Source organism: Bufo gargarizans, chromosome 6 (assembly GCF_014858855.1).
Source record: "Bufo gargarizans isolate SCDJY-AF-19 chromosome 6, ASM1485885v1, whole genome shotgun sequence".
NCBI lineage: Eukaryota > Metazoa > Chordata > Amphibia > Anura > Bufonidae > Bufo > Bufo gargarizans.
The window spans coordinates 257,140,471-257,163,310 of record NC_058085.1 but is presented as its reverse complement, the minus strand read 5'-3'; the positions used below and the strand labels follow the sequence as shown (position 1 = coordinate 257,163,310).

Here is a 22,840-nt window from a genome sequence, read left to right as displayed (position 1 = left end):
ATGACCCTGCTGCCTCTATACCGCCATGACCAACTTAACCCGCACCTACTGTGTCCTTCTCCCATACCATGTAGATTGTAAGCCCTCACGCAAGGCCCTCTCTCCTTCTGTACCAGTTTGTAACTCATCTTGTTTATGATTAGTACAATTGTCTGTGTTATGTATGTGCACCGCTTATCATATGTACAGCGCTATGGAATGAATGGCGCTTAAATAATAATAATAAATAACAGCTATTTTAATCTCAGCCACTGCACATTGTAGACTGGAAACCAGACACGAAGCCTTTTATTACACAGAAATGTAAAATATACAATTGTACAGATTATTACATTTTATAGGCTCATTCTCGTGTTGCAGAAATTTGGTGGAGACCCCTCGCCAACTGCTCATCTCTACTGACAGTACAATGCCCTGACCGGTCAACTCTGGCAACACATTTGGGGAAAATAGGAGGTTAAGTCATTTGGGAAGGCACGGGAGGAAAGGATTAATTATTGCTTGATAAACAAGTGCCCCCCTAAACTAATAGAAACAGAACAGGTGGGACAAAAAAAAATTAAAATAAAATAAATAATTTAAAAAATAGCACAAAGCAGCTACATGAATGAGATCTCTACAAAATATCAGAGGAAGACTGAGCAAATCCATGGAGCGGCCAGAACAGCTCTTGACGGCATAATGTCCCACTGGAGAATATCAAAGGCTGTAATTAAACTGGGGGCAACCCCAAGGAATGTTTAGAGGGATAGTGAGAGACCGTGGCTCATTCATCCAGCAGGTGGCAGCTGGACAGGCAGCCAACACTGGTAGCACCTGACCTGAATGTAACAGTTTCCATGGGTTACTCCTATAACTGATCCAGATCCAGTGCACAGATGTCTACAATGGTTATTTTTAAAAAAACAAAAAAAAAAAAACTTAAGAACTTTTCTAAGGCGAGGTACAGTTCTACGTTAATAAATCCGAAATCATTGTGTAACTGCAACTTGGACTTTGTGTTTGTTCTTCACCAGTTCCAAGACCTCTGCTTGTTGTCAGACTGAAAACCAACCTTACCTTGTTTTGAATATAGCTGATGGGCTAATTACAAAAGTTCTAAGACACTATAACAAACTTTGGGATGTGCAAGCTAGGTCAGCGGAGGTTCAGCTCCTGCTTTCTGTCAGTCAATGTCAGCATTTTTTTTTTTTTTTACAGCAACATTATAAAGTTGTAGAACTTACAGGAGCTTAGATTGCCTTAGCTTGTGTACGAAGATGTACTCTTACTGCTGTCTGCAAGATAGCTTCAGTCCCCAACAAAACATGTATTCTGACCCCTTTTCCTAAATCTGGTGTGTGGGGTAGTGTATGAGGTTATTAGTGATTGCTGAGAAAGCTCAGATATTATACTTTTATGTATGATTGAATTTAGTTTTAAATGGAAGATTATTTCATCCAATATAAGTGCCCCATCGCTCCTCATGGATGAAAGTGACATGACTTCCCACGGCAGAGCGGTCATGTGATCACAGGGGTTTCCTTACTGAATTAACTTGTGTTGTTCAGTCTGACCTGTGGGAAATATACTGTGGAAATGGCACAGCAACGAGGGACACACCGATGAACATGTAACAAAGCTGAGACCTGTAACATACAAGACACAAGGATATTGCTGTATTCACCTCAGATGGAACACTGAAGAAACCAGAAATCATCCCCATGGGTCGTTAAGTCGGTATCTGACGGCAGCCACTAATTATCTCATGAGGTGCTCTAGACCTATGGCAGTTACAGGGTTAAATACGCAGCTTTAGAAGCTCAGAACCAAAAACAGAACAAACAAAACAGACACTGACCTAGAAAAATTAATATACAATAATAATGTCTCATCTTCGTATATACAAAATGTTTACACAAAGGGAAAGGGGCGAGACGAGCTGAATTCCCAGATGCGCTTCTTACACACTGCAGGGACCTTGAGACTATTGCAACCTCAATATTTAAAGTAGACGGAAAAAAAAATTATTTAAAAATCTGGGGGAATCCAAACAGTCGTAAAGTGCAAATCTACTGCATGGCGAGATTAACACGGTTGTCCTCGTTAACAGAAGTCACAAAAGGTTTATAGGAATCAATTCCAAAAACAAAAGTCGCAGGAATCACAAAAGAATGTTCCAGGTGCTTTGGGATAAAACTTTCAGAACCTCAAAAATATAATGAACCGACTGCAGCGGCTCCTGTGAGGACGTTACCGTCAGATTCACAGTTCTCCAGCACAACCGTGGCTCTGTCCAGACTCTAAAACAGGACATAAGGAGAATTGCGTCCTTGGTAAGGCTGAAGTAGGAACATATTCATACAGTCACTCATCTCTAATTCAGCCTCGGTTGAGGACAGGGCTGCGTCAGCAGTACTTCTGTGAGGGTAAGAAGAATAGAAAGATAAGAAGCAATTAATAGAGAAATGCAGGAAGTGCCTCATACTCAAAACCAAATTTTTACCGGGGTCAAAGCATGCTTTGTATTACCATAATGTTACAAGACAAAAACACCACAAGGAGGAAATCTGTACTTCTTGCAGTACACAGTAAGCTCCCCTTAGCTGAGGCTCTAAGTTAAGGCTGGGTATTTGGAGCTCAAATCAATGATCATATTAAAAAGGGTTTTTCCAAAGTTAGAAAAACATGGTTGCTTTATTCCAAAAACAGTTCCACACCCGTCCACAGGTTGTGTCTGGCATTACAGCTCAGCTCCAATGAAGTAAAGGGACTGAGCTGTAATACCACACACAACCTGTGGACAGGTGTGGCCCTGTTTTTGGAGGAAAGCAGCCACGTTTTTTTTCTAACCCAGGACAACCCCTTTAACACAGTCACTGAACAGGGTTCACTCAAGACGAATCGAACAATATTGTAGTAAACCCTGTTCAGGCTGTGTGGCTGCTAGAATGACAATCTAAGAATTAAAACACGACCTGGCTTGCAGTGTTATCTGCCATACAACTCAAGATACAGCCGCCCTAGTCTTGTTTTGAAGCTTAGATCATCAACTTAAAACATGCAGCCCAACCCCTTAAGACAGCTGAGATATCAGCTAGCGTAGAGCAGTGGAGAACATGCTGACAAAATACAGGGAATATTAGATCCTCATCTAGCTGTATAAGTGTACATGACCACAGGGGGAGGGTAAAATGTATTGTGGATGTTATTATTCCCCCCTCCCATATAAGAAAGCATACTTTTTTCCAGAAAGGGTGTCACCGCTAGCTTATGTAATAACGTATCTGCACTTAATTAGCCTATTCATCGACACTATGAACCAGGTGTTTACCATGGTCTGGATCAGTGACAAATAAGTCGCACCAAACACAAACCTCACCAAAGTTTCCATTTTCAGGTATCCGTATCGTATCCTGTGCATATGCAATCTTTAGCGTAAAATATGTAGACTGCTTCTCTAGCGATACCCCTAACTGCAGTAAGTGATCATTGTCACTCGAGTGGAATAATAAAATTCTTTCATTTAATAGATTAATGAAAAAGATTTTTCACTGTAAGAAAGATATTTTCTCATCAACTGTTGGCATAATCGTTTAACATTTTACAAAACTAACTAGTATCAGGGCTCCTGCATAGCTCAAAGGGACAGTACTGAAATAGGTGTAGGGAATGTATTTTTTTTTTTTTACTGTTTACAAGAGGCCTAGCATCATTTGTCTGCATTTTAAAAATGACACTTTAAAAACAAACAGAAAAAATACCTCAAAAGTATGAAAATACCCTTGATGTGCCAGAGTCCATGTACCAATGTGCTACGCCAAGCTTTTACAGAATGCAGCATGAAAGGGTAGGTCACTGCTCCTGCCTGTGCCTGATCCACTAAAAGCTCTGCATAGCACATAAGTGCAAGAGACCCTATATTGATTTGGAATTCAAAATCTGCAATAAAAAAATAAAAATAAAAATTGCATTTTCGAGAGGATAGATTATCACAATCGGATCAGTGGGGGTACTACACATGGCATCAATGCTGATTAGCTGTTTTAGGAAACCGCCACTGCTGATAACTATACAGTGACAGAAGGCTCCATCCACTGGGCCTGGCTTAGTGCTGCTCAGCTCCCATTCAGCTGAATACGGAGGAACCTTCTGCTTTTGGCTCAGCCAAATGTATAGTTCATGCCCGAAATAGTTGATAAGTGGGGGTTTGGGGTGCTGCAACCCTGCTGATCAGATATTGATAGCCTATCCTAAGGAGAGCACACATACCTGTCCCAGTAAACCCTTTTAATCTGTACAAAATATTAGCCCTAACAAAAATCTTCTCGTCTGGACTTTCACTACAAAGTCGGGGAGTTTGTGAATCATGTGCTTCACTTCCCATCTGTTCTCATTTACCCCGATATTATACATGATCACCACTAGAGACTACAGAGAAATAAGAGTCACCTGATCAGGCCCCATCGGCATCCCAGACATCGGTAAAGTGTTCATTTGCATCTGGCCCATGTGACTGCCATTACTGTTCATGTGCATCATGTTGTATGTGCCCGGGTTGGCTTGGTGCCCGTACTGCTGGGGAAATGAGCTGTAACAAAACAATTATCAAATTAATAAGACAAAAGCACCTTTGATATGCCAGTGCATATACTTAGCGATTCCAAAACACATCCAGAGCTGCATTCACATTTCTGCTTGCAATTATCAGTTTACTTGAGCTCAGATTAAAATCACACTTTTGCATTGCAGAAGATGCAACTTTTCTGCATATAACTACCTGTAGACTTGATAAAAGCCACAATAAGCAAGCTGCAACATTGCACTGTGTTAAAAGAATTGACCGATTTTTGAAGTCCTGTGATTTCTGTTGACTGTATTGCCGTTAAAGGGGTTGTCCAATTCTAAAAATGCCCTCTCACAATGTAGTTAAATGGCTGGCTTACTATCAGGGCTGTGGAGTCGGTAGATAAATGCTCCGACTCCTCAGTTTTTTGTACTTCCGACTCCTCTGTATTTAATATGCGAATGTATTTTATACATTCCTTGAAGGAAAGAAAGAAGTTCTTCTAAGCTCTTCTAGCACAGAGAGGTAGTTGGGCAGAAGCTGCTGCCTTCTCCTTTGTGTGCTGATCTTCTGCTGAAGATAGGGCAGTGGGAGGATCCAGGAAGGGACATTTATTTTAAAACATGATTTCCCTAGAAGAATCCCATAGTCACGTTTAAAGTTTAAGATAACATTCTGAGTTTACACGTTTTATAGCCTTAGGCCCCATGCACACGGCCGTGTGCGGGCTGTGGAACCGCGGCCTGGATCCCTCCTGAGAGCAGGAGCGCACGGAGTCACTGGTTGCTATGACGCCGTGCGCTCCCTGCTGCCGGTACAGTAATACACTGGTATAGATCATACCAGTGCATTACTGTACTGTGCCGGCAGCAGGGAGCTCATGGCGTCATAGCAACCAGTGACGCCGTGCGCTCCTGCTCTCAGGAGGGATCCAGGCCGCGGTTCCACAGCCCGCACACGGCCGTGTGCATGGGGCCTTAGCTGAATGACAGCAGTTTTTCCAATGGTTTACAGCTTCAGTCTTGAACTATTGACCCTCCATTCCCTTCACTTATACAAGTGTCTCTAGTCCTGCAAAACACATATTTACTTAATCCCTTATCAGTGAGAGGCTAGGTAAACCATGGGCATTGTGTTCCCTGTAACATCAGAACACAACACAATGGAAAGTATATGTATTGCCACTCCTAATTGTGCATTGCGTGCCATATAGTGAAGCATATGAAAAGCATGCTTCTTCACATCACTGAACGCGTTTGTTTTGCGGTTACGTGAGGCACTGCATGCATTGGCCTTTATTCTTACAGTAGAGAAGTCATTAATTATAACTGTTTATGAATTCGGACATTTAAACTTGCTTTTTTTTTTTCTTTATTCCAATTTAAATTTAGTAGGAGTCGGAGTCGGTTCATTTTTTGCCGACTCCAGGTACCCAAAATTGACTCCGACTCCGACTCCTCGACTCCGACTCCACAGCCCTGCTTACTATATGGAAAAAATTAAAAACTAAATATAATAAAAAATATATATATTTTGTATTTATTGACATAATGATTCATGATATACAATTGTATCACGGCTTTAATTTATGATTATGCACTGTGTTCACTTGACTTACATATGCACACGTATATACTTTTTTGTATGTCACTTGAACAGGCATGGGTTAATGCTAATTATGTTTGATGATGTCACTTCCTCACACTATAAGTATGTTCAGTTTGCTTTGCTACATTGCTTGAGAAAGGCTTCATGTTGGAGCCGAAACATCGCGTCACTACTGGGTGAATAAACAGCTTTCTTTTTTCACCATACCGGAGTGCTGCTCTATTTTTTATTTTTATTATCCTGCTGTTATGGGTGCAGCCAATAGCAGGCTGCGACGGTGACTAACCCCTTTGCATCACAAGTGATCAGTGTCTAAAACATTGGCACACCACCCTCCCTTCATACTGACGCAGTGCTGCCTGACCTTTTTAGTATACTCCGATTGTGCAACAGCTGGTGGCAGTGGAGACAGTGAAACCACCAAATTGTGATTAAAACTTTGGATGTGACTTGATTACAAGACCGAATATAACTCAGTGTATGTACAAGATTTGCAAAGTTTCTGACATGATCATTAAATCTGGACAAACTGGCGAGTGGAGGAATTTAGTTGTGAAATAACTCCTACAAAACTTTGTGGAAAAGACCAGGATCTAGAGGTGTGATTAAGCCTAAGAGGAAGAACTGCAGATCCTGGACCTACCTGGGCCTCGCCATGGTTCCTGAAGGCCACCCCTTCATGTCTGGCGACTGGTACAACTGTGTGCTCTGTGAATGGGGGTTCTGGGAAGGAGCCATTCTAGATGCCATCATGGGGGGGCTGGAAACTCTTCCAAACGTGGGATCAGCCTGCTGATTCATTCCTTTATTGACAGAACAGCAAAAATGTAGATGTTAGCCCAGCCCATGAAGGGGTTCGGTCTCAATTTGTCATTAGACAATACCATTTAGCTTGCCATCAAGCTTACCATAGTTGGGTGGGTAGGGGAACTGCTGAGGTGCTTGAGGCATTGGCGGCCCACCCATTGGATTCTCCATACCGGCTGCAGCAGTGACATTGGGTGGAGGACTGAACCCCTGGGACTGCCCTTGCTGCTGCTGCTGCTGCTGTATAATCATGGCCAGTCGCTGCTGGCGGAGTTGGTGACTTAACAGTTCCCGGTTCCGCTGGGCGACCATCTGAGCGTTCAGAAATCCCTGCTGCAAAACAATAAAATTAAAAATTCTGTAACCGCAACCATCTGTTATAGATTTACAACTCACTTTTGCATTTACAGAACTGCTGCCATAGTAATCTCTGACCAATCTGATTCAAGCCAAATAAAATAAATCCCAGACCGTGACAAACCCTAAAATGTAACGATCTGCGATATACAGGTCTAATATTCTTCTGGTCAGTATAGAATGCAATAAGCAGATATGGCTTTACATTTATTTTTTTAAATGACACAGCTGCATCCTCACCTGCGATGCCACTGGTGTCTGCATCACCGGCCTCATGACCCCTGCTCCACCAGCATTCATACTCTCCACCTTCATCTCCAGCGCTTGTCTGCTTTGGTTCAAAAACTGGAAACAGAATAAAATGTGCCATTGGCTCGTCTATTAGTAGAACTGAGAAAGTAACATTTTCTCTAGCTCTGCCCAATCTACTGGCGACTACTGTAAAATGCACCCAGGATCATAGCTATTTGGAAACATTACAGTAGTTCCGGCAGTCCTGGCAAGATTTTTGGACTATCTAATAAGCTAAGACAATTTTCTGAATCCTCAGAGGGACACTACCACTGTGTGCAGATTGCCTACATGGCTCTAGAGGAGATTAGCAGCCTGGAGAAGACGCTCTTACCTGCTGCCCTTGGAGCCTCTGCTGGAGCTGCATCCTCAACTGTTTTGGGATGTTCGTTCGGGGTCTCATGAGATTTGCCCTTGGATGCATTCCTTGCAGTGGGAAATTGCCTTGTTGTTGACCCATCATGGAATTAAATGGTGCATGCTGTCCCTGCATGCTATTGAAGCCTCCAGCTTGCATTGTGGACCCTTGCCCTGGATAAGGTTGCTCATACATAGGAGGCTTCTGATCCATCAGCACTGGGGAGTCTTGTCGCTGGAAGGAGTCTTGCTGGGGCTCTAGAGTCTGGCCCTGGAGAGAGTTACAGACAAGGGAATCTAGTAAAAAGCCGTTTAATGTCTTGTAGACCCCATTCCGTAATAAGATTCACACTCACCTGATTGACAAGCTCAGGGATCCCCAGGGCCCGGTCTATTTCTTCCAGCCCATTGGGATCTGTGTTGCTCAGGAGGGTGTGCAGCTGGTCCAGCAGAGCAATCTCATCTGTCTGTCCTTCTACAGTTGATGGAGGACACAGAAGATCATCCAAGGAACTGCGGCCAAGCTGCCTGCAAAATGGAAACGGCACATAGCATCTCAACTTTAGGTAATGAGAATTACTGGAGTGTCCCATATGGGAAAACAACTATGTAGGGGAGATTAGTCGACAGGTTGCAAGGGGGGGGAACAAAAAAACTGCCGTAACCCAGTAGGTTGTGCAACATCATGAAATTATAGATCTTATATCAGTTTTTACATAGTAGTGTCACCCAGTAGCAGAGCTAGGGGTCCTGAAAAAAGAAAAAAACAAAGAAAAGCTGGTCCTACCTGTTTTGAGGTCCGTTCGGACCCTGCTCCATTGACATCATGCCGTCTGGCCAGGAGCCTGCAGGGTTACCAGGAGCTTGACCATATGGGCTAGAGCCCATTCCCATTGGCAGATCATTGGGTCCTACAATGGAATATACAGATCTCAGTATTACAGCATTAAGATAAAATACACAAACTGGTGGCTACAAGTGAGAAGTCCAGAAACGGCTTCAAGCACATGGTGATATTACAGATCTCTGCTCTAAGGATACATAATACTGCTCACAATGTAACATATATGCCCATACTGCACCCATTGTAACCTATGCACCAATACTACACACATTGTAATCTATGCACTCCTACTGCACCTGTGTCTCACACTGCAGACATTGTAACCTAAGCACCCATATTGCACCTCTGTCTCATACTGCACACACAGTAACCTATACGGCCATACTGTCTGTGCTTCCTACTGCACACATTGTAACCTATGCACTCATACTGCACCTCTGTATCTCACAGTGCAAACATTGTATCCTATGCATCAATACAGCACCTCAGTCTCATACTGCACACATTGTAACTAGGGTTGCCACAATACCAAAATTTTTATTCAATTTTGATACAATAAAAAAATAAGTATTGTAAAAAAAAAGTTTCATGCATTCTGCATTTTATAGAATGTCCGGCCCATAAAAGAACAGTTTTCTGTTACGGTGTTCACGGCATGCTGCGGTATTATCTTTGTCCAAAATTCCAGATCAGTTGCCGGATCCGGCATTAATTTACATTGAAATGTATTAGTGCCGCATTAAAAACACCGCAATGCCAGAACAGTCCTTCGGATGACATACGGAGAGACGGATCCGTTCTTGCAATGCATTTGTAAGACAGATCCGCATTCGGATCAGTCTACAAATGCTGTCAGTTTGCCTGATCTGGCAGGCAGTTCTGGCGACCGAACCGTTTGCCTGATCACTCTGTCGCAAGTGTGAAAGTAGCCTTAGCCCCATTAGGGGTTAGAAGCCTTGTCCTATTCACCCTGATAGAGCTCTATTAGGGTGAATAGGACTTTACACTCTCCGTGCTGCCCTGTGCATAGTACACACAGCAGCAGGGAGCTTACCATTCAGTAGCATCCTGGCTGCCGTGGTTCCGATCGGAGCCCCAGCAGTGAAATTGCGGTGCTCTGATCGGAACTGCTACCAATGAGGAGGGGACCCTGTGGTCGCTGCCACCAATGACTGTAATCAACCCATTAAATTGTGTATCATAGGGCGCCGCGAGCCCCGGCAATTAACCTCTTAGGTTCAGCACCTGAGGGGTTAATTGCTGCGGTTCACGGGTTTGCTGTGCCCTGTTATTGAGGCCGGGTTTGTGATACCGCCGCCAACACCCGCAGCCTATACTTAAATGGATTGGCTAATTATTTTCATTGGTAGCGCAGTGGCCACAGCCCCTCCCCTCCTCCTCAGTACCAAGTTCCCATTGTTGGCAGCAGCACAGTGAGGAGGGACTGCTGAAGTGAACATGGCGCATGCTGAGAGCGGTGCGTGCCATGTTCTCCAATTGATACTAGTCTGCACAGCAGCGCAGCCTAGTATCGTTAAATAGTAAAACCCAGTATCAAATCATTCCGGGCTCTTAAAGTACCGATTGGTTATTGATACCTGCTGCAACTCTAATTGTAACCTATGCATCTATACTGCACCTCTGTGTGACTAATTTTATATGGAGGTTCATTTACCTTCAATATATTGATCAATTTTGTATCTGGGGGGATTTATCAAGCCCTGCACTCTCTGAAATCTGGCGTTAAGTCACAAAATACGGCTTCAGTAACGGTTTGGGCTTATTGGTGCATAAATTTGAAACTTTTGCATTTGTTTGTCAACATTACCCCCATGATAAAATCCCTGCAATGTTATTACCCACATACATAGTTACAGCGTTGTCACATTAGATTATTATAAAGGAGGGACACAACAATCTCCATCATGTTAGCCATGAAACACTGACTGCAGGAACTCGTTACACACTCACTCATTGACATCATCTGCTGCTGCAGCACCGGCCTGCTGCCCGGAATACTGTTGGATCGTGCTGGAAGCCCTGCCATATTTCCACTCATTGTTGGCCTAGGCATGGATGTGTTGTACTCCGGCCCCTGCCTCCCAACTTGACCGCTGCTGGAGGGCTCCATGCGGCTGACTGCAGAGTTCTGCATGGCCCAATCAACCCCTGGATGCTGGCTCATATTCCTGCCGGGACCATTACCTGGAAATGTAAGAAGTAAAAGATAGATAAAATACCCCAGAGACATGAATGATGAACCCAGCACATGGCCCCAGGGTAACCGGCCGCGTACCCATCATCTGAAAGCTGTCCTGTGCATCCATCATTCTTGGACTTCCCATCATACTTTGCTTTGGCATCATTGGAAAATTACTGACATTCCTGACCGGTGGGGTGGAGTTCCCTGGAACCGTGCTGTCCAAGGACATTGCCCGATTGAAGGGAGGCCGAGGGACTTGTACATTCTGCGGACTCCTCATGCCTAAAAAGTAGAGGGTAAAATCAAGTAAAACATCAAAACGCAGTGAGATGAAAGCATCTCGCCAAGGAAATGCTGCTTAATCAGTTACTCAACTGCCAAAACAAGACTTTCATAAAGATGTTCTTATTAACTGTTAAAGTGGTTGTCTCATCTTAGACACTGGTAAAATAGTCAAGCGGTGCGCTCCCGTTCACTTTGGGGGCCCCGTTAGACAGACGCAGGTCCCAAATGTGGGACCTGCACCTATCTGACATTGGTGGCCTATCCTAAGAATTCTCACAGCTGAGGTCTTGCTACAGTGCATCCCCACTCCCAGTTTCCATGCCAGCCCGATTACTCAGATCTCTCAATATACAGGAAAAGATCACCCGGCCAATCATCGGCAGAGTCCGGTAACCTCTGCAGCTATGATTGGCTGTGTATTGAGGTAACAAGCTAGAGGCACAGACCAACCTGCAGTGGACATGGGAAGTCTCAAAGCGGAGAGGACTCTGAGGGGGGAGTAGGACATTTTTATTTATTTTTTTAAATACCATTTAACCGTTTAATGCCAGTTTTCATTTTTATGCTTTTGTTTAATCCTCCCTGCCTTCCACGAGCCATAACTTATTTTATTTACTTTTCACATACTCATATGAGGGCTTATTTTTTTTTGCGTGAAAAGTTTTTTTAAAAGGACCATTTAATGTGTTTGCATTGGAAAGGGTAGTGGGGAATTCTTTGTGTGGTGAAATCTAAAAAAAATAATTCCACCATAGGTTTTGCGCTTTGAGTTCACTCTGCGCTAACAATGGCAAGACCACTTTATTCGGTGGCTGAGCACCATTATGCCATTATGGGGAAAACAAATTTATATTGCTTCCATCATGTTTTGCTACTTTAAAAAAAATACAACTTTTCTTTGCATCGCCCTATTCTGGTATCCATACTTTATATGATTTATGTCTATAGAGTTTTATGGTGCTCGGTTTTTATTGGATTTTCTGTAGCTTTTACTGATTCCACTTTGGAGCAGATAAAACTTTCTGAACACATTTTATTAAATTTGAATAATTAAAAAAATAAAAGCAAATCTGCAATTTTAATTTTTTCATTACAGCTGAATAAAATGGTTTTATAGTATTGAATATGATGATACCAACATTTCTTATTTTAGAATTGTTTATTTATAAGTTAAATTTTGAAAGGGGGCGATTGCATTTTTAACCCACTCAAGCGACAGCCAGTTTGGACAAAATGCAATTTTTCAAATCTGTGTCAGTGTATGTGGTAATAACTTTGGAACGCTTCTACTTATCCAAGCCATTCTCAGATTGTTTTCTTGTGACACATCATACACCACGTTAGTGGTGAATTTGAGTTGATAAGTTTTACCTTTATGAATAAAAAAAATTGCAGAAAATTTGGAAAAATTCGCCCTTTTCAAAATGTGCATTTCTCCGCTTTTTAAGACCGATAGTGATACTTCATAAAATAGTTAATACTTTACACTCTCCATATGTATACTTGAAGTTTGCATCATTTTGTAAAGGTCATCTGAATTTTTTTTTATTTTTTAAAACAAATTGCCAAAACCCAAGGACCAGTTAAATAATTTTATTCTGTGGGTTGATACGATTATGTAAATACCAACTTTATATAGTTTTTTTTAATGTTTTACTTTAGCATAAAATAATTTGTGTGTTTAAAATAAATTATATTTTGCATCACCATATACTAAGTCTACTTTCACACTCGCATTTTTGCCTTCCGTTTGCAAGATCTGTTCAGGGCTCTTACAAGCGGTCCTAAACGGATTAGTTTGCATTCTATTGCATTCTAAATGGAAAAGGATCCTCTCAGAATGCATCAGTTCAGTCTCCATTCCGCTTTGGAGACGGACACCAAAATGTTTTGGTGTCCGTCTGATGAAACTGAGCCAAACAGACCCGTCCTGGCACACAATGTAAGTTTTCTATGACACAATCTGGCACAATAGAAAACGGATCCGTCCGCCATTGACTTTCAATGGTGTTCAAGACGGATCAGTCTTGGCCATGTTAAAGATAATTCAAGTAGATCTGTTCTGAACGGATGCAGATGGTTGTATAATCTAAACAGATCCGTCCATGACTGATCTGCACAAAACAGTGAGTTTTTTTTTTTTTTTTACAAATATAGCTGTGTGGGAGCTTTTTTCTTGCGGGACGGCTGTAGTTTATATTGGTATCATTTTGTGGTCTTTTTGGAGGCGAGATGACAAAAACAGCAATTCTGTTTTTGTTTTCCACATTCTTTTTTACGGCGTGCATAGCGCAGGATTAGTAAAATTAGGGCTGAAACGATTACTCGATTGAATCGAGTAAATCGACACAGAAAAATCTGATGCAAACTTTTTGCATAGTGGATTCGTTTGTGTCATGTGACCACGGAGTGGGAGTGAAGCAGCTGCTATTACTCACCGCTCTGTGGTCACACGCTTTTCCTGGACAGTACAAGACCCGCGCAGCTCACAGCATCTCACTCCAGTGGTCACGTGACCCGCCTCACATAACCATCATTTGTACCACACCCTCTCAGGCAAATCTGCAGCCAGTTCTGCCTGGGGTCCTGGTGCTCCGGATTGTGATTGGTTACTGGCAGCTCCGCTTGACAACCGCAACCTGAGAGAAAAGAGACCCAGCGACAGGGATGTGCGGCCCGTGCACTGGGGGCTTCTACTGGGAGGGACGCGGTCCACACCGGAGCCCACTGTTGACTGGCATGGCTGGCTAGCTGGGTTCACGTAGACAAAGACGGACGGGATTCTGGGACACTAGACCAGAGACTGGAAACCAGGTACCAGCCATGGAGGGAGGCTGTGTCCTCCTCCCTGCACATTGCCGGAGGACTGGGTCTGACATGTTGATGGCCCCTCAGAGCCTCCCGATTAAAGGGGGACTGCGGCCTGAACGACCTTCTGACAGAGATGTGTCACAGGGCTTCAGTGTGACAACTTGACTTACAGAATGAATGCATGATCGTTCTCCTGGAGTTTTGCTTTAAACCTGTTCGGCCCCAGCATGGGCTGTGGTTTCAGGTAACCTATAGACAGGTCCACTCAGCCCTATCTAGATCTCTTCTTTCAGGACCTGCAAAAGGACCTTTGATGACCTCCTCCGTGGTGAGAGCGGCGACATCAGCGCAGGTCCTGCTGAATGAAGATAGATTTCTATCTTCATTCAGCAGGACCTGCTCGGACATCCCTGCGCTCACCACGTGGTGAGCGCGATTACATCAAAGGTCCTTTTGTAGGTCCTGAAAGAAGGAAGATGATGCCGTTTGCGCGAACAACAGGATGAGGGGAGTTATTTATTAACCCCTAAAGCCACATTTTAGTAAGCATTCTGTATTAAGAATGCCATTTTCCCTTATAACCATGTTATAAAGAGAAAATAGTAAAATATACAGAACACCTAATCCAAAACCGAACTTCAGTGAAGGAGTCTGGGTACCACAGTCAGTTTTTTATCACGCGCAGGCAAAAGGCATTGCACCCGCGCGATAAAAACTCAACATCGGAACGCAATCGCATTCAAAACTGACTGCAATTGCATACCTACTCACACGATTTTCCCTGATCGCAGACTCAAAGTATCCGGACACGCTCGTCTGCAAGGGGCCTTACAGTGTCACATGCACGGTAAGCAGTTTGGACGTGACTGTATGCCCAAATGTAGTAAATTACTTGGGATTTGGATGTACAGTTACGTCCAAATGCGTGAAGGGGTTAATAGAGATTTTTACCCCACTGGGTCTCCAATTGTAGCACAGAGGGAGTGCCCTCCCTCCAACATCGCAGATGGCTTGGTTGGTACTAATTTTGGCACTCGAGGTATTAAAAGGGGGATGTCCATTTCATTTTATTTTTTTATATTATGAGCCTCATGATAGCTCATCAATATCAGGAGCTGACTGCTGGCACCTCCACTGATCAGCTGTTTGAAAAGACAATAGTGCTCATACAAGTGCTGCCTTCTGTTCACTGCCTACCTGCTAAATCACATTTATAATGTAGACAAAATTAAATATAAAAGGCATTTACTAATGTATTGTGATTGTCCATTTTACCACCTTTGCTGGCATGACTTATTTTTCATAGCATTATACACTGCTTGTATCTGGGTTACAACCACCCTGCAATCCAGCAGCAGTGGCCGTGCTTGCACACTATAGGAAAATGTGCTGGCCTCTCTGGTGATCAGAACAGTGGGAGTGCGCAGAGGCCGATGATTTTTTCCTATAGTGTGCAAGCATGGCCACCGCCGCCGGATTGCAGGGTGGTCGTAAACCCCTGGATATCAGCAGTGTATAATGTGATGGAAAAAAATAAGATAAAACTTAAAGCCAGCAAAGGAGGCAACATGGACAATATCACAAGTGCCTTGTATTACTTTCTCTACATGATAAATGCCACTTGCTGAAGCGGGACAGTCCCTCTATATGACTGGGATTCGAGAGGACTGATCCAGTCATAGTCCACCGTTTGCTGTACTATACAACCGACTGCTGCCATGTATGGTGCAAGCTAAGCTACTGAGCCCACTGCGCACACGCCCTTAACGCAAATAAATTATTTAATAATGGCAGGATAATTTCTTTAAAACATTGTAAAACTCTCAGCTGTTTGAGCAGGACTATATCTAGATGAGTGGTCAGCCTCTGGACAAAAACACAATTGTCCATATTTGCTGCTAGCAAGCCGAGATCTTTTTACCATATGCTTAAGCTTTATTTCATAGGCTCTTTCAGAAAGCAGTTTGTTTACCTAGGGGTGGATTGTCCTGGAACATCGGCTGTTTGGCTGCCATGCTACCTGTACTTGAACTCATAGAATTGGTGTAGAAATCAGAGCCTGCGAGGTCACCAAGAATCGCATCCAAGTGATCCAAGTCTCCAGTCACCTGAAACAAGATACAATACATAAGTTATAATATTCCTGGCCCTCAGTCCCAGCTCATGTAATGTGTCAGGTAGGCAAACTGATGCCTGTACCCTGGATAAATACAGGGAGAAGTCAATGCAATACAAAGCCATTTCCCACAGATCCAGGAGTAAATATACAGAGACACACATTCTTCAGCCTTTCATTATAAATGGGGCAGGGCTGGCTGGAACTCTGCCTCCTTCTCAGCTTATGCTCCTGTGGTCACAAGAAGAGGGTATATGGGCAGTAAGTGGCAAGGCAGTTATATTAGAAAATTCACAAGAGAGCAATATAATGACCGCAGTATTACATATTATAGATCCCCCTCCAACACAAAAAATAAATAAAAAAATCAGTATCTGAGTGACACCGTCCTGTCTAACAAGCTTGAAAAATGCTAAACAATCTGGAGAAGGGTCCTCTGATATGCACGTACCTCCTCTGCAGGCTCTGTCTTTATCTTTATGTCCTTCTCCTGGCTGGAACTTGGGACGGTGGAGCTGCTGCACTGGCCAAGTTTAGTGTCCATCGGCTCCACTTTGGGCTTCACGTCCTTGGCTAATGTCTCCTTCCCCTCGTCCTTGTCCAGCAGGTACCTGAGCAGTGCATTGTTCTCCTTTTTCTTGGGGCTCAACTGTTCCTGCTTCACTGTTGCTTCTGTACAAGGTGCAGAGCTGACAGTCTCCTGGAAGTTGTCCTTGCCGGTGGCTTCTGCTGTGATTTTGGCAACCTCGGCAGGAGAATTTCCGTTCTGCAGTAGCTTATGAAGAATGCGGTGTTTTTCCTGTAGCATGGAGCCATGCATGTTAGAGGTGGAGCTGACACCTGAGGAGGTGGATGAGGAAACTCCTGAGGGACTGGTCACATTGGCTGATGAATCTTTACAACCGGAGTCCATGCTGGAGCTGCCCATGGCACTGTGGCCACGTTCTTCCGTAGAGCAGGTCAGCAGCTGAAGGAGCTTCTTGTGCCCCTTACTTTCTGCCTGCGCTCTCTGCCCATCAGAGCCTTCAATGAGGTTTTCTTTGACATCCTTCTCATTGAGATGATCTCTTCCACTTGACTGACACACAGAACTCTCCACCTGTGCTTGCTCACAGAATAACCCAGAGGGACTTTTACACTCCTGGTTCCCCATCTTACTCTGCTGCGGCAGGTTCATGTTGGAGGCACTCTCTGCTTTTTGACCAGGGGATGACAAAGACGACAGGAGGGAACTGCCAACACCTTCACTTATCGCATGGAGGGCACTGAGGGAGCTGCTGGAAAAGCTGCCCCCACCGGCATTCCCAGATGATCCCATAGGAGAATTCATCCCTGGATAGAAGAGCAAAGAGATCAAGTAGACCCCAACAAGCATAATCTGACATGTAACACAAGAACATCAGCTGCTGGGAGAATGAAAGGCGCGGTCACCAAGATTGTGCTGCATGACAATCCTGGGGAATAAAGTGGCGGTAACATGTGCAGTTATTGAGTCACATGTTCAGCCGTATCGATGAGCAGAGACAATGCAACTCACTCATAACTTGGTATAGCACATAAGTAAGGGAGCATGTCCTCTGAAATGTTGTACAGGATCATGGTATGTTGAGAGTCTGCTTGTCTATGATCGCCATCTGTATACCATGTATCCCTGATGGGAAAATGTATCTGCATGAAGAATAAAGGAGGCATGGCTATAATGTTATGAGTTAGTTGCATAGTCTCTACTCATCGATACGGCTCAATAACTATACGTTACTGTAGGTAGATGGACTTTGGTATATAGAGTGGAATGCCAGCGCAGGAGCCTATGTGTGGACAAACGGCGTAATACGGTGGAGTATGTTTTCACCTGAATAAAGTGATGGAACAGGGACAAGTGTGATGGGAGTAACACATGTCTTATAACAAAGATGAGTTGTCATTATTTAAAGGGAACCTGTCACCAGGATTTTGTGCATAGAGCTGGGGACAAGGGTTGCTAGATGGCCACTAGCACATCTGCAATACCCAGTCCCCATAGCTCTCTGCGCTTTTATTGTGTTAAAAAACAGTTTTGATCCATATGCAAATGACCTGATATGAGTCCTGTATCCGGAGATGAGTCAAGCGGAAAGGAGCCCAGCACCGCCCCGCGTCCTCCGAATCTCCTCCTTGCTGGCTGACGTCACAGAGCTGGAGCGCCGAAATCTCGCGATGCGCAAGCTAGCGCATGTGCAGTGTCGGCATCATGTTCATTCCCTGTACTGGCATCAGCACAGGGAACGAACTACGCATGCGCTAGCTCGCGCATTGCGAGATTTTCGGCGCTCCAGCTATGTGACGTCAGCCAGCAAGGAGATTTGGAGGACGCGGGGCGGTGCTGGGCTCCTTTCCGCTTGACTCATCTCCGGATACAGGACACATATCAGGTCATTTGCATATGGATCAAAACGGTTTTTTAACACAATAAAAGCGCAGAGAGCTATGGGGACTGGGTATTGCAGATGTGCTAGCGGCCATCTAGCAGCCCATGTCCCCAGCTCTATGCGCAAAATCCTGGTGACAGGTTCCCTTTAAAGAGGTATTCTGGTTAAACGTATAATTATATAGTAACCTCGCTATAAATAAAAAAAAAAAAAATGCTACTGTCAGTTTTAGTCCTGTAAAATGCATCCATAGAGGACCTAAACATGACTAAACATGTGATCCACGGCTTTCAGTTACCTGTGAAGGTATCTAACAGGCGAACAGTAGTGTACTGGTGAGTCGAACACATACAGTATTACTACTTGCAGCAGCATCTCTACAGCGTGTCCATCAGTGTCCGTGTAGAAGCATATCTTTTAACACCTTTAACTTTTTTTTTTTTTTTTTTTTTTTTTTTTAACACTACACTTTAACAACATGACATCACCTAGAGATAGGCAGCCATATCACATCACCTCCTAGAGGCAGACGGACTATATATATATACACACACACACACACATAAATAAAATTATACCCCTTTAAAGGGCACCTGTCCGCAGTCCTCTGCTTCCCTACCTAGACACCCCGCCTCCACCTGGATGTCTGGCCATGTAAATCAAAAAGGAGGGAGAACTACACAGAAAAGCATAGAGGAGCTAAGGTGTATCAAGTGGATTGGGCCTGCCCTGGGTGTACTTAATCCCTAATCTGCATTTTTTTTTAAAACAAAATTAGGCTACATTCACACAAACGTTGTTGGTTTCCGATCCGATTTTTTTTTGGTGCAGATAGGATGTGGAGCCATTCATTTCAATGGGTCCGCAAAAAAATGCAGACAGCACACCGTGTGCTGTCCGCATCAGTATGTCCGTTCCGTAGCCCCGCAAAAAAAAAAAAAAAAAAAAAAAAAAAAAAAAGCTGACAGATGCCCTTTAAGCTTACTGTGCATGCAGCTGTTTATTTCCACATTGTACAGCAACAAAGAAGATGCTGGTGCACTATAAGTAACAAAATATACCTGGAATAGGGGAGAACTGGCTGGATCCCATTTTAGGGCTTCCTCGATTTCGAGGTGACATCATCAGGTTAGGTTGGTTGCTGCTCATGCCTGGACTCCCATGAGGGGGACTGCTCATATTTAGTCCATAGTTACTGTTCTGATACGGGGACTGCTGCATTCCTGGAGCTTGGGACACAGGCCCCATGTTGCCAGTTGATCCGTATCTCATGCCAGACATAGGTGTCATGTTGTTGGCCTCCCCCATACCATAATTCCGGTTCTGTGGTGGGGGAGCCTGAGCAGACGTGACATTCATAGCATTGCTGGGAGCAGGATTTGACTGTAAAGGTGGACGACCTCCTTGTGCCATAGGATTGGGGTTCGGTCGGTAGCCGTTCTGCTCCCTGAAACAGCAACAGAAGACAAGTTATGTGAGGTACAGGAACTAATATATATTAAGCTCTGACCATTCATATGCGGTGACTTTAGGAGGAGACATCTTGTCTTCTGTTGAGATGCTCTCATTCCAGGACATGGACAAGAATGTTTTTAGTTGCTGAGAGCAAGCAGAGATATTGAGGAATCCTATTCATTTGCTCTAAAGGACCTTTTTGAGCAATTGAGTAAGAACCTCTAACCCCTTTCCAAATTTGAGAATCGGTACAGAAAGTGTTTTTTGCGCTGGAGAACATTTAAAATATACAGGCATGTATTAATATTAAGGCTCAGCACAGGAGCCTACATTTTGTGTTCCTAAAAGAACTTACCTCTGCAGGAAATGAGTGGACACAAAGCCATGAGGGTCATTTGTGACAGGATTTCGGAATAATTTGCTCTTTGTCTGTGCGGTGACCATTGTGCCGTCCGCTAGAGAGAACCGGTAAAGCGGAGTCTCTGAGTGGCCATGGACGTACGCTGCAAAGACAATATCACAGTTGGTAACAATGTTCCCACCACAATGCACCAACCTGTGGCTTTGCTTCCCTATAGTGAACACATCCTAACTTTGAGTTGCTGCAGCTTGGCCTTTAAACTCATGATGGGATGGTCACATGTGGCAGCAGCATTTTATAACAGCCACAGATTGTACTATTTAACTGTTGCCGTGAGTATACCCCATTAACTTTTGGAACTCACCTTCCTGATAATGGCGCTTATAGGTCCACGGTTGTCCATCACTGTGACACAGAAATCTCTGGATACAGCGGCGGATCGTGTCCTCAAATCCGGGCCTCATGGAGTTACGCAGAGAATTAGGGTCGATATTTACTACTTTGCCTGTTATAAGATATCAGTACATGTAAATATGGGAAAACAATGATATCGCTACTGTACATTACACACATTGCAGTTGATCCAGCGCGCTCACCCGAGAGGTCGTGCCTGGTGATGAAACTCTCTGGATTGGAGGAAAACGCCCTCTCAACATTTGTAATTCGACGGGCAACACAGATCATGCAGGACTGAAGATCTAAAAAAATAAAATAAATAAATCCCAACCAAAGTAAGTGCTGGTGAGCCTGTCAAACACCACATATCACGACTCACTGACCTTCACCTTCCTCCATGATGGCACGAGGCTGAGAGAGGGCAAAGCACTGCATGGTCTCGTATCTCTGTCGTGGGTCCATCACGCTGTTGCCATCATCCAGGTGATCCAGTGCAGTCTTGACCAGCATGCGGCAGTTAAAGGTGTGACTTTTCTGACGGGGGGCTTCATTGGACCAGGGGACCCCATTAACTTTGTAAAAACAGAGGATATTTTAGAAGGAACGTAGCAACACAACATCTCACATGCTTATACGTGTGCTTACGCAGTGCCACCTTACAAAGGGATTCTTCGGGAATTAAGAAAATTAAAATGCTTACATATTACTTTGTTATAAACATAATCCCATAAACCTTTTATTAGTTATAGTGGCTTGTTTTAGGACAAATTAAAAAAATAGATTTTTGTACTTACCGTAAAATCCATTTCACTTCCATTCATTGGGGAACACAGGCTTGACCATGGGTATAGCTGTTGCCACAAGGAGGCGGACACTAAGCACAAAGGTGTGAGCTCCTGCCCTTCAGCTATACCCTTCCTACAGGGACTAAGCTAAATCAGTTTAGTGCAAAAGCAGAAGAAAAAAAAAAAAAAAAAGATTTTACGTTAAGTACAAAAATCTAGTTCTCTCATCCCTATCAGGCTTGACCATGGAACATTACAGAGGGTGTGCATAACAAGAAACCCTCCTGCCAGAGAACCGCCTTCTGCAAAACTCTATGCCACAGAGAAGTGTCAAAAGACGCAAAAGGTGTGCACTCTAACACTTGGAAAAAGTGTGCAAAGACGACCAGGTAGCCGCCTTGCATACCTGAAGGGCCGAAGCCCCGTGATGCACTGCCCACGAGGCCCCCACTAGCCGAGCCGAATGAGCAGTCACCCTGGGGCCCGGTCATTAACACAGTACGCTTCCACAATAGCCAAAACGACTCCATCGGGCAATGGAAGTCTTAGACACCGCCAGCCCTCGTCTCGGACCCTTTGGAATCACGGACAGGGAATTAGTCAGCCGGAATGATGACGTCTGGAAAGATGGACTTGAACGGCTCGTAGCAAATCCAGAGTGTGGAGCGACTTCTCCCGAGGATGAGACGGGTCCAGAGAAAACAAAAAGGGAAAAAAATTCCACATTTAGATGGAATGCTGACACAACCTTTGGAAGGAAGGACTGAACAGGGCGAAGGACCACTTTATCTTGATGGAAGATCAGGAAAGGCGACCAACGTGAAAGAGCCGCGAGTTCCGACGCCCTATGGATGGAAGCGATTGCCACCAAAAATGTCACCTTGTAAGACAGGAAGCAAAGAGACATCTGCTGCAAAGGCTCAAACTGTGAAGACTAGAGAGCGTTGAGCACTAGATTAAGATCCCGAGGATCCAACAGGACGGAAGGGGGGGTGCAGCATGCCCCTTGCAGAGAAGTCCAAACCGCTGAAAGTGAGGCTTAATTCCACTGAAAAGGAATAGAGAGCCGAAACTTGCCCTTTAAGGGAGGCGAGAGCCAACCCCAAGTCAATGCCTGACTGCAGGAAATACCAGAGTTGTGGCAAAGAGAGCCGAACGGGAGACCACCAACTAAAGTAGGACTTCCAGGCAGCCGAGTGCCTTGAGGTCC

General features: G+C 44.1%; 1 protein-coding gene across 2 annotated transcripts in view; it reads right to left on the bottom strand.

Moving 5' to 3' along the window:
- Positions 1–270: 270 nt before the first annotated feature.
- Positions 271–22,840, bottom strand: part of NCOA3 (nuclear receptor coactivator 3) — a 64,166-nt gene continuing 41,596 nt past the window's right edge. Inside the window, exons 7-23 of one of the 2 annotated variants that reach the window (XM_044296184.1) lie at positions 21,229–21,417; positions 21,046–21,147; positions 20,814–20,954; positions 20,444–20,591; positions 19,695–20,080; positions 16,677–17,557; positions 16,082–16,217; positions 11,107–11,295; positions 10,782–11,015; positions 8,754–8,877; positions 8,323–8,494; positions 7,944–8,237; positions 7,559–7,663; positions 7,063–7,291; positions 6,798–6,957; positions 4,432–4,570; positions 271–2,400 (exon numbers count right to left, since the gene is read on the bottom strand). In XM_044296184.1, the coding sequence (XP_044152119.1) occupies positions 2,389–2,400; positions 4,432–4,570; positions 6,798–6,957; positions 7,063–7,291; positions 7,559–7,663; positions 7,944–8,237; positions 8,323–8,494; positions 8,754–8,877; positions 10,782–11,015; positions 11,107–11,295; positions 16,082–16,217; positions 16,677–17,557; positions 19,695–20,080; positions 20,444–20,591; positions 20,814–20,954; positions 21,046–21,147; positions 21,229–21,417 (3,641 nt within the window). In that variant the 3' untranslated portion in view covers positions 271–2,388. Of the gene's footprint in view, positions 2,401–4,431; positions 4,571–6,797; positions 6,958–7,062; positions 7,295–7,558; positions 7,664–7,943; positions 8,238–8,322; positions 8,495–8,753; positions 8,878–10,781; positions 11,016–11,106; positions 11,296–16,081; positions 16,218–16,676; positions 17,558–19,694; positions 20,081–20,443; positions 20,592–20,813; positions 20,955–21,045; positions 21,148–21,228; positions 21,418–22,840 lie in introns of both variants that reach the window. The other variant, XM_044296183.1, reaches the window with a different exon arrangement.